This window comes from Manduca sexta, chromosome 28 (assembly GCF_014839805.1).
Source record: "Manduca sexta isolate Smith_Timp_Sample1 chromosome 28, JHU_Msex_v1.0, whole genome shotgun sequence".
In the NCBI taxonomy this organism is placed as follows: domain Eukaryota; kingdom Metazoa; phylum Arthropoda; class Insecta; order Lepidoptera; family Sphingidae; genus Manduca; species Manduca sexta.
Genome location: NC_051142.1, coordinates 446,084 through 458,563, shown reverse-complemented (window position 1 = coordinate 458,563; position 12,480 = coordinate 446,084). Strand labels below are relative to the sequence as shown.

The 12,480-nt window shown below is 35.3% G+C and overlaps 1 protein-coding gene across 1 annotated transcript in view; it reads left to right on the top strand.

The window, feature by feature from the left end:
* LOC119190977 (aquaporin AQPAn.G-like) overlaps nucleotides 1-10,762 on the top strand; it is a 20,962-nt gene extending 10,200 nt beyond the window's left edge. The window contains exons 2-6 of the mRNA XM_037444633.1: nucleotides 3,619-3,762; nucleotides 5,275-5,346; nucleotides 6,012-6,149; nucleotides 6,542-6,622; nucleotides 10,056-10,762. Of these exons, the coding sequence (XP_037300530.1) occupies nucleotides 3,619-3,762; nucleotides 5,275-5,346; nucleotides 6,012-6,149; nucleotides 6,542-6,622; nucleotides 10,056-10,160 (540 nt within the window). The 3' untranslated portion in view covers nucleotides 10,161-10,762. The remainder of the gene's footprint in view (nucleotides 1-3,618; nucleotides 3,763-5,274; nucleotides 5,347-6,011; nucleotides 6,150-6,541; nucleotides 6,623-10,055) is intronic.
* The last annotated feature ends 1,718 nt before the right edge of the window (nucleotides 10,763-12,480 follow it).

Genomic DNA, 12,480 nt, shown 5'->3' with positions numbered 1-12,480 from the left:
TTGATTTGTCACCTTTGCCCTACGCATGCGTGTACTTTGTAAAATAATTGACTTTAGAATAGAATATTTAATATTTGAAAGACACGAACATTGTAGAATGACAAGTATTATAATATTAAGGTATAACGGCATGGACGTAAATCACGTATTGTCTATTCAATATTCATGTTGTCTATCAAAATTTTACCTTAATTTATATTATTTTTATTTATATTATCAAGGAAACCTATTTATTATTCAATTAGCTAAAGTTAATATTTCGTCTCGCGTCAACCCTCGGTGTGAATTTGTTACAGCTGTACGGTTACTTAAGCAATAGGTTCAAGAGATAAATCCATTGTAAGAAAACTACAGACGCACACGTGTGTATGCTAATTACATAATGAAAACATTATGTACAAGTACTTTGGCGGCTAAACACGGGGCCATGACATACAAATGTCATTAATTTTGAGCTAAACATTGAACTTTAACTGCGTTGTGTAATTAAATAATGTATGAAAGGATCTCACTGACGCGCTTTAGTTAGGACATAACATGTTTAAAGGCGGTTTCGAACGAAATACCGCTGTATTCTATTTATATAAAAATGAATCCCTATTTCCCTTGGTCACGCCATCACGCGTGAAAGGCTGGACCGGATTTGCTATTTTTTTTTTGTTGTGTTTGTTATTGTCAGGAGTAGGTTCTTATGAAAGAAAAAATTAAAAAAATAGCGCGGAAATTTAGAAAATTTAAGAGAACTTAACAACAATATGAATTTTACAAAACTGCAGTGGTTTGAAATAACTGTCAGCGATCGACAGAATGTGCGCATGCATACATAGTTAAGACAGGACAACGTCTGTCGGGTCAGCTAGTCGGTTTATAAACATAGGATAAAAGTTTACAATTTCTAACTGAAATTAAAACTATTATTAGATTATTAGCCGCTGTTTGCCTGCAATGTTATCGAAACAGCGTCGAACAAGCAGGTCCACAAACCATCGCCTGGAAGATTTATTAAACATCAGAAACCACAGGAATTTAATGCTAAGGCGCCAGCGCTTAGGTATCGGTATAGTCCGCCTATATCAGAATTCTGTACTCGCCCTTTATGTATGATTCCTTGACTATAACGCCTTGTAATATTCTATTTTATCTAGACAGCCTGCTGGTATATAGCAAGATAAGTAAATTATACTACTTATTTCATTAACTCAAGAAAAATACTTATTTTAATTGCGTACGTATATTGCATAGGTAATTAGGTAATAAAATATATTATCATTTCATCTTATGAATTTATTATGTTACTTAATAACAATTATTCCATCCTTCTCGTGTCTGAATCAATCTTTCTGATTTTTTATTCATTAATCTGACGCGCCAATCTGTCTGGTAGGGTCTGCGAGCACACTCAGATAAATAAAAAATATTTCTTGGGTAAGTAATAATATTATTAAATGCAATAATGGTTCCAGAATAATGGCAAAAATAATTATGCTTCTGATTATTGTCATGTACTTATGAATGTTGCCATTTATAAAAATAAATGCCTACTTATATAATATATTATACAGAAATATTTAATACGTATTATGTTTCTACCTACTCGTATTAGTTGGAACGAGGTATTAAAAGAAGAATCAGAAATAGTTGTGATATCTCGCATGTCCATTCCATTTATGGTTTAAAAGTCATTTATAATATCAAGTAATTAAAAAATGATTAATTTATGAGAATGCTCCCATATGAATTCACATAATTATAACATGCACTCATTGCTTATCACTGACCGCTGTACAATCTACATAAACCATAAAACATTGACATTTCATAGTTTTATCGTGTTAATTAATTTAAAATAATGCGATCGAGGTCTCCATGATTCACGTCGCATGAATATTTATAAACATAAAACGTAACGCTAATAACTAAATGGCTTATAGTCCAATGCCACGGCCGCAACAAAAGTTTTACTGACTCCTACATTCAGAGGATAATCCGATTCCTGTGATTACAGAATTTCTAAGTATTACAATGGTTATTCGATAATCAGTTATGAGGCTTTATGTTTGTTGTTCGCAACCAAAAAAGTGTAATAAGTTTAATTTATCATATTAAAAACCCAACCGCCATTCGTGACGGTTCAATGGCGTTGTACGTATATAATTTGTGAATATTAAAATTGTGTTAATATTAATGGCAACTTATCAAAGTTTGCGCCAACAAATTGATAGTTGTTTAAATGACTAACGATGCACAAATTATATTCAAGAATTGATTTGCAAATGATAGGTTGACGACTTTCAAGGTTTTATAAATCGCAAGGTGAAGGTCAGATAGGTGTGCTTTTCAATACTAGTCTACTTTTATTTTATTTTTGTCTTGTCTTCATATGTATTACAAGCAATGCTACTCTAAATCCGCGATTTTGAGAGAACTGATATAGATAACTAAGACTCTTTGGAAGACTTTATTTAACTCGTCAGCAAATTGAGCACGTTCCTTACTTTATATTGTAAATGCGTTTTCAAGCTGTGGTTAAAATTAAAAAAGAAAACAAAATCTTTACTTCTATATTAAATACCTTTCGTAAAGCCAATTGCAAAATGATCTGCATCGTTCATGACCTACCTAAAAAGAAGGCATCAAACATACCGCTAACTGCTCTCGCGTGACATTTCGGTATTAATTACTGTTTACTTGACCTATGACATAATGTTAACAGAGCGGATGAGTCAGGAGGTCGGCGGTGCGGGCCCTGATCAGTGCTCACGCGTTATGCAGTCACGAAATTATACATGTAATTGAAGGCATAGGTTCTAAATAGTCGTGTAACTCGTAAAGATTAAAATACGACAATACCTGCATGACCCTTCTGTTGTGCATAGAAATTTACATAATAATTATTGAAGGTATGTTCTAGAAAGGATATGGAAGGTCTTAATAGGTAAAGGACCTGAAAAACGGGACAGCTAGCGGATAGGATGGTTGACGTTCATGATAAGATGTTCAGTAGTGGATAGCGATACACCGAAATAATTAAATACTATCTTGTTTCTGAAGATAGCATGTTCTCGTCCGCTGGTTCATACAAGAGTTTAAATACCAACCATTTGAGTTGTTACTCCATCGTGATATAATTTAAATATAATTCTAAATCTTTGCATTGCGACTTATAATGCCGTTCCGTTATTTAGTTTGTATGTTAAATCGATTATCTCCTTTAAAGTTGCATCTCAGGAGTTAAGGTTTGTTTTTGCTATAATTGCATAATGATTGAGAACCTCACCATAAGATTAAAGATAATACGCGGTTAACATTCAATTATAAATATTGTAGCGAAATCCTCTCGACATTTAAATAATTATAATAGACTTTTAAAAAATCTAAATGTTACAATGCGGCAACCATTTGTAACCGATAGGTACAGGGTTTACACCCACATGTCAAACATCTCATCAATTTCATTGACTACATGAAGAAACGTTGTTCTTTCTTTGCAATTTTATAAAACTAACACTCGAATAAAAAATAAATGCCTTAAGTCAAAATTTTCAATGCTGTCAAGCATATTATAGGGAGGAATTTGAATTATGTATTAATAAAAAATTATGTTTGTTTTGCCAACAGGCTATCGGTCATGTGTCGGGTGGCCACATCAATCCAGCGGTGACGGCAGGTCTCTTCGTCTCTGGGGACATCAGACTGCTAAAGGCGATCTTCTACATCGTGGTGCAGTCGCTGGGAGCCATCGCCGGAGCTGCTTTCATCAGGGTATGTAGTTCTAATACAAACGCTGTTATTGAGAGCATATAATTCGCTACATGAGATTTGTCTAAAATTTAATTTATGGACAGTTGGCACATCAAGATAGATGTACATCATTTAACATTAAATGGAAGTCATCAGGTTTACATTCACCCTTCCCTGAAGGTATGTGATGCGTGTCCATTTAATAAATGTAGATCACATAGAACATATACGGTATTGCTACGTTTAATTTGCGATTTCGCGCCATTTTCCTACGCTAACAAGGCGCAACATCCACATTAACATTCTAATCTCCTTACTGGGAGCATACACGATTGAAAAGTGTCTCGCTTGCCGTGACACTGATGATCTTACTGCAAAGGAACAAATCACACGACCTTCAGTGTCCACACACTGTGCCTCTCAAATGTGAAACTAAGCTTTCAAAGCGCGTGGCATCTTTATGAACTTGGCACGTGGGAATGGAATCTCATTTTAAAGTCGTCGACATTTTGATAACTCGCTAACTCTTGCAATGTATCAATAAATAAAGGAAATGTGAGATCCACACAGCTTCAAACTACCAGGTAATATCCAGATGAAACGGATACATTACATAATACAAGGTTCATGTCTTAAAACGATTGAAAACACGCGGATACGAAAAGAACAAAGATTGTAAAAATACTAAAAGATATTTAGTCTTCGAAACATACATACCTACTGAAATAGTTCTGTTTAATAAATTCTGTATCGAATAGGCCGTTTATGTATGAATATAGCTCAATGGACATTATCCTAGAATCTACCACGCGACGTAACAAGTGTAACATTTTACTTATAGCCTCTAATTGTCGAGCAAACATTGCTGATGGGATACGATCGATTCGTCCGATCACGAATGTTTATTTGCATGTTACCGCACTTCAATATTGCATAGCGATCACGGATTGATAATTTAATCTGCGATTTAACGACCATGTCTTAACTTATTTAATGGCTACTAGTTATTTATTAGCAATTGTTTTTGCGTCTTGTAAAACTATTTACTTTCGATGGCTGTTTTGAAACACTGCAACGGAAATTAGATTTCTACCTGCTTATAAATCAGGAGCGGTTTGGCCTAACACGTTATCAGAAAAGTATATAAAGTTCTTTGTTATCGGCATGGATGCAAACGCTACTGCCACGGTGGTGAAATTTATAGTTTTCGCGCTTGTTATAGAACGATAAGGAAACTTATTCGCTGCGAGGCGATATTATTCTCTAAGATAATAATATCAGTCCTATATTAAATGTTATTTTATGGCTGGGAATAGGCATTTATTACTGAAAAGGGTTTAGACTTTAGTCCAGCATGGCCTAGTGCGAATAAGACCATTTCACTTACTTTAAAAAATTTTGGAACCTAATATGGTTGCTTAGAATCTCTAAAACATTTTCGCTCTATCGCATAATGAAGATAGATTGGAATTCTTAGATCACAATTCACTGATCACCTTTAAATATTATGATTAAAACTTATTTTCGTTACAGTTGGCTATCCCTGAAAACAGAGTGGGTGGTTTCGGCTTGACCAAGCCCGGACCTGGAATTACTGACCCTCAGGTAAGAGAATGTTACACTCTTATAATTTTTCACCTTTAAATCGAAAAAATATTTAATTTTAAATTCTATTATTTTAAAATTAGTAACTAGTTCTTAGTCGTACTAGGTAGATGGTGAGGTAGCTACCTCAGCCACCCAAGATGGGCATCACTTAAATAGAGGCGGGCCACGCTGAATCTATGCCTGTGATCAGAATACAACGAATCATAATGATTTGTTATGTTTACGCGAATGTTAGACATTTAAATTAAACTATTTTACGGATTTTATCGCGGTTTTAATATTTTACTTTTCTCCCGACGTTTCGAAGACTTTGCAGCCTTCATGGTCATTGGATTGATCGGGGGATTGACCCAGTCCGTAAAATAGTTTAATTTAAACAACGAATCATAACAAACATTCTAAAATTCTGTTAACAGTATAGTAAATATTCTGGTGTAGTATGATTCCGTATCGAAAGCGGCGATAGCCCAGTTGGGTGTGGAACAGACTGCCAAGACCAATGTCTGCAGGTTCAAAACCCAAGGGCACACACCTCTGACTTTTCTAAAATCATGTGTGTATTGTGTATAGTATAGGAGGCCCGTGCTCAGCAGTGGGCGAGTATATAAAAAAGGGCTGATATTATTATGATTCCGTATGATTAACTGTCCACTGTCGGCCAGGCGCTGCTGATCGAAGCGCTGATCACGTTCGTGCTGGTGCTGGTGGTGATGGGCGTGTGCGACGGGCGCCGCGCCGACCTCAAGGGCTCCGCGCCGCTCGCCATCGGGCTCAGCATCACCGCCTGCCACGCCGCCGTCGTACGTACAATATTATTTACAGGATTACTCTAAACCTATAACTCCATGGATCTACCTCCATTCAATTTCTGAAAAACACACGTCTTAAAAAGAGAACGGTTAATATCTATTATCTACCCTTATTTTAATTATATTTATTGTGTTCGATGTGAAGTAACTACTGCACAAATTACAAAAGCTTTATTTTAAAAAGAGTTACCTCTAAACAATTTGTTTTGTTCCCATAAAAAATATAAATGTATAGCAGAGTAAATTATCAAATTCTCTATGACATTTTGTTTTTGTTCCCTTCAAATATAAATCTACAGTAGATTGAATTATCAAATCGTCTCTATGACACTGTACATATAAATGAGGGCAGTAATAAGTAAGTACGCTTGTTTGTTGAACAGATTCCTTTCACCGGCTCCAGCATGAACCCCGCCCGCTCCTTCGGACCAGCTCTAGTGTTGGGAGACTGGACCTCGCATTGGGTAAGTCTGACAGTTACTTTAATATTCGTGTGTGGGTATTATCGAACGTCCTTTGCTCCATGAGGAAGTGTAATCCATAATAAGGTAGATTAATAGCTAATTACATCTGTGTAATCAGGATTCGATGTAGGTTGCTCTGGAAATCTTTGGAGCCACCACCATGTTCAGCAGTAAACATCTTGCGTCTGACCACGATGTCGATGATGATAAATCAGGATTCTGTGGTACACAGTTACTTAGTATGTTTTGCTATGTTTATTAGACAGCATTTCTGGACACATACGTCCTGGTAACCTTAAAAAAAGAGCGTATTCCCACCTAAACATCACAACACATCTCTATGCCTCCTGGTATTGCAGATGTTAATGGACGGCAGTGATCACTTACTATCAGGTGAACCGTAGGCTCATTTGCCCTGTACCATTAAAAAAAGACTGAAGGATACCGATTTATGTAGAATAATTAACATGAATGAAACAGCGAATTTGACATTTCTATTAAAACTAGTTGTAGTTACTAGTTAACATATTTAATTAACTCTGAACTATATTATGCGCGCATTTAAATACCATCTTGATTTGCCCGACAATTTCAATACGTCACATAAATCACATCATCAAGTGTTCGCGGCGGACCTCTTAATGATTTGCATACGAATGGCATTATGGAATCATAAGTTCAATCAAAGACCAATACGTAATATGCTTTCACTTTACTCACGTGATCCTCCAATCCAGATTGTTCTAATGCTATTAGTTTCAAATGGAATTTGCTGTGATTATTAAACAGAAATTAGACATTCAATGCTGCGGAAAAAAGGAATGTTTATTACGTGATTGCAATGGGATTTACGTTGTTCAAGTCTGTAACACGATCACTGGAACAAAGATACTTATTACCATTTGCGGGCATTTTTTAAAAATATGATTATTATTGTATTTATATCTAACATGGCTTTAGTATATGACCGTGGTTAACTTCTACAACCATTAAATTATGTACAAACATACAATCTTCACTGGACTATAGTCGCCAACTCGTAGATCGATCCGATCATGTAACATTCATAAAATGATTAGTTTCTCACGTCTGATTTTTATTAACCCATTAGTCTAGTGGCATTTGTGGCAAATATTATTTGCGCAGCATATGGAACAACGACCATCAATATCACTAAATGTAATAAAATTTAATAAACCATAATAATAATTTTACATAACATCTCGTTTTTCGATAAAAAACCTCTTGCCTAAATTGCAGAGGTGCATTACTAGTATTTTTATGAAACTATTGCGACAAGTAAATTAACCACATGATTTTATTATATACAACATTATATATTTGGACTACAAAAGAATTATATTTACTCTCTTATATACCTCATATTCTTCTTTAAATTAATTAGACGAGCACACTGCATATTGTTACATAACATTACTTAAGTAAATGATTCCTCCACACAAGTTAAGTTTTTACTTTATAACGTGATGTTAATACAATAATGTATTACAAAGTAAAATATCAGTTTATTCCATTAAGATATTTACTAGTAAACATCACGCAAAGGTCGTATTCGTTAACGTCCTGTTTTAAATTTATTTTAACTCGGGTCAATATTTAAACACCCAGGTACACGAAACAGTGACTATACAAACCTGCTTACAGAAAATACTTATGGTTCCACGGGTTAAGTACTCAATTACAATCAAATTTCATTCAGTTTTATATATTTATAATAGAAATTAGCTAAGATAATTACATATACTACTATCCAAGATCATTCAAATTGACAGTTTTTTCATATTAAATACAACATGGCAAGAATAACACTTGTAATGCTATGATTATTCCGCTGCTCCCCGGAAATCTCTTTTGTCCCAAGATAAGTAGTCAGGTGATCCCTACGCTACATTTAAGTTAAACGATTAAATCACAATACATTATGCGAAAAGTGTTTTATTTTATTATATTATTACAATAAATATTCATGCAATAAACACATGAAATTTTCTCGAACAAAATGATTACGCAGTTGTTTTTAAGGTCGATTAAATTTGTACAATGACATGTGTGTAATAAAATTAAATATGTCGTGTAAACTATGAAAATGTAGAGTATCTTTATTTCATATAACAAATAAAATTATTAACAGGTGATGAAGATTTTAATAAAGCATGCGTTCAGTAAGGTTTTTAGCTGTATTAACTTCGAAATCGGCAATGCGTTTTTAGTTTTAGTAACATAATAAAATTCATTAAATATACCAATATATTATTATGTCCAAATCAATAATATATTATTTTTATAATAGCATGCTGGTTTTATGCAATCTGTTTATTGTAATAAGAAATTATAAAGTAGACAGTATTGTTGTAAGATTCATTGTGCCATTACGCTTATCTCGATCATTACTGAATTATCCACGCGTTACAAAACAAAGCCATCTATGTAGGAAAAACCTAATTTTATGCTAATGTTATCTACTTAACTTCCTTCTGGTTGTGTAATCGATAAATAATATGCAAGTGACTTAGCATTATCCAACTTATGTTACGTAGATTTTAACCTTAATTATGTAGACGTTAGGTAAACCTAAATCCAAAGGGAAAGCCTCACGGCCCAGTAGCACATAGGTAACATGTTGACTACGAAAGAATTACTAGAAAACTATTCAAAAGAATTACAGTACGAAACTAAAACAAAGCACAGCATCGGTTTTGCGCAAAGATCATAAAAAATAACTCCGGTTTTTATTAGGTCCCACAGCAATTTTAAAAGCCTCCAGGTATTGAGATTCGGTTAAGCAATACCAGGCAAAGCTAGTCTTTAAATAGGCGAAAGCCTAAGGCCAAAGATCTCGTGATCCTCTGGCTTAGGAAACACGTCAATCGCTGCCAGTTGATATCAAAGGGCAAAAGTCAGTACATAGTTTTTATGGTTCAAGTAATTCACGCGTTTAACTAGTTCTCCATTAGGTCATGAAATTAGTCGATCGGTTGTTATTCGGTATTTCGAGATGGTAATTTGGTGTGCGAGAACTATAGAAATAGTTTTTGGTAAATAATTGACGTTGTATAGTTTACGAGTCATGGTATCAATTGTTATAAAATTCTAAATTAAAATGTCTCGACATGTTTAGTTTAGTATACCGCCATTTTTAATATAAACAATCCCAATCGCTTTTTTCGATCTATCTCAAAAATGGACCAATCAGAACAAAGTTTTTGTTGACATGAGTTTGATTGTTTCGTTCTCGGAATCGAGTTGAAAATTGACATTGGGATAGTTTATTGAAAACAGCTGTTATTGGATCAGTGCTTGAAAATTTTATTCATTTGTCTAAATGGGAGGCATCAGCGATAATATGCACGCACACTAAAATAACCCCGTATTTAAGCATTGCAGATTTTAATGTACCCTTTCCCTGTTGCAGGTGTACTGGGTGGGCCCGCTGATCGGCGGCGTGGTGGCCGGCGCGCTGTACAGGTTCATCTTCCGCATCGGCAAGGCCGGCGAGAGCGGCTCCTACGACTTCTAAGCAGACTCGGTGACCGCACCGACACTCGCGCCGTCTCATTTGCCTCGCGCATACTTTGTACAACGAGATTTTTTTATATTAAAATATTGTGAAAGATCGCGCCATCGGTCTTGTTCGATGCCAAATATTTTGGGTGATGTATTGGGAAAATGTAAAGGAGGCTTTATTTATATACAACAGAGTATTTATCTTTTCTTGGTCCCAAGTATGCGTGAGTCGAATATCGAGCTTATATTCGAGGCGGGCTTGGTATAAATAGAACTGTGTGCTTACCTACTTTGTCAGAAACATCAGAAACAAAAACAATATCTCCGAACCGATCGACACAATCTGATGAACGATAAGTGACCTGTAGCATAATTAAACCTAGGGTATGTAAGTGTAAGTCTATTTATATTGTGAATAAACTATATCTAAGATAATATTAACGCCGCGGCCGCAGTTTAACCGTTCGTCAAGCGGCGGTCGCGGTCACGTGTTGTATACAAAATAACATGTCCATACTTGAGTGCCTGTGCCTATGTGATTATGTGAGGATAATATTAAGTTTATACTTTAATCAAATATCTCACATGTTATTAATATAAACATTTTAATTATTATTTTGTTTTTTATTTTAACCTATAATTTTTGTTATGCAACATACTGAAACTAATATAGTTTTTAGCGAACGATTATAGAACTTAATGTTGACGGAAGTGTGACTACACACTGCGTGCTGAGTTCTCACGGTTAAGCGGACTATTCCGCCCCATGCTGGAATCTGCGTGGATACTGTACAAACTTTACTTATGCCCATAATATTTAAAATACTTGAATGGAAACTCGTACTTTTTGTATCTCAAAATAAACAAGTCCTTGTTGGAATACGAGATGAGGTAATAAATAATGATAAAATCGCCGTGATCAGGCAAAGAAAAATCTAAAAAATTATCCATAATTTTCCGTGTATTAATCCTTCTGTTAGGACCTGTCAATTACACAAAGGCGATAGCCTAGTTGGTTTTGGAACGGACTGCCGAGACGAATGTCCGCAGGTTCAAATCCCAAGGGCATACACCTCTGATTTATCTAAAAAAATATGTGTGTGTTCTTTGTGAATTATCGCTTGCTTTAACGGTGAAGGAAAACATGGTGAGGAAACCTGCATACCTGAGAAATTCTCTATAGGAATTTTGAAGGTGTGTGAAGTCTACCAATCCGTACTAATAGACACTAGGCCAGCGTGGTGGAATAAGGCCTAATCCCTCTCAGTAGTAGAGGAGGCCCGTGCTCAGCAGTGGGACAGTACTTATATAATACAGGGCTGATATAATATAAATTATTATATTATAATTACTTACTCAAAAAATATAAAATTCCACTACTGGTCACAGTAAGACCTTGAACCTCAAACTACTTTTTACACGACACCGACAGCGATGCATAACTTTCATTTAGCAGATGTGCTGGGGTGGTCGAAATGTCAAGTGTTGGTAATCGATTAGTATCGAGCGAGTTGCAATTAACCATCCCATTTGTCTTGTATACGAGACTGACACGGGTCGTGATGACAACAGCCTCGTCATAACACGCCATCACTGATCATCAATGACATTATGTCATGACCTCAAATTAGGGTTGTCAGTATTGGAAGTTTTATGGTTTAAAAAAAATGCTTATTGATTGTCGATATAATATATGGGTACTCACCTATATTAAAATACGCTAGCGTTTATCCAGATAAACAAAGCATATACACATATGTAGGCAGAGTCCCAGGGCTCTGCTTACATGTATATGCTTTCCCGGTATATGTATGTATTCTCTTATCTAGATGACAGCCCTAACTCCCACATTCAAAGAAGAAATAAAATGAACGCATTGTGCAAGCGTTCCCATCACACTCTAATAGTACCATTTAAACCTGTATTTACAAGTATAATCACATTACATATGCATCGCAAAAGCATTGTCGCCGACGCACAAAAGATTAACTAATGACATGCATCTGGAATACATAACGCGAATGCGCGCAGTATGTGATTATGTATGAATTATCGAGAAAAGGTCGCGGAATATTAAACTACCCACGCATGCGAATAGGCGTTACTTTTGTAATGAGAATTCGACACAGTTGTAATCTGACAAACGTCTGGAGCTGTAAAAATATAAATATCGTGAACTATCGTGGTAAATACCTACTAAATTGTTATATTGAGATGCACAAGGATCAGATAATATGTCCGTACGTAGCATTATCACTACGGATCGTGAATAACACGATTTTTTCGTACATGTCTGCGATCGAGTCATGATGTCATTCCAAATGTGATCCGTG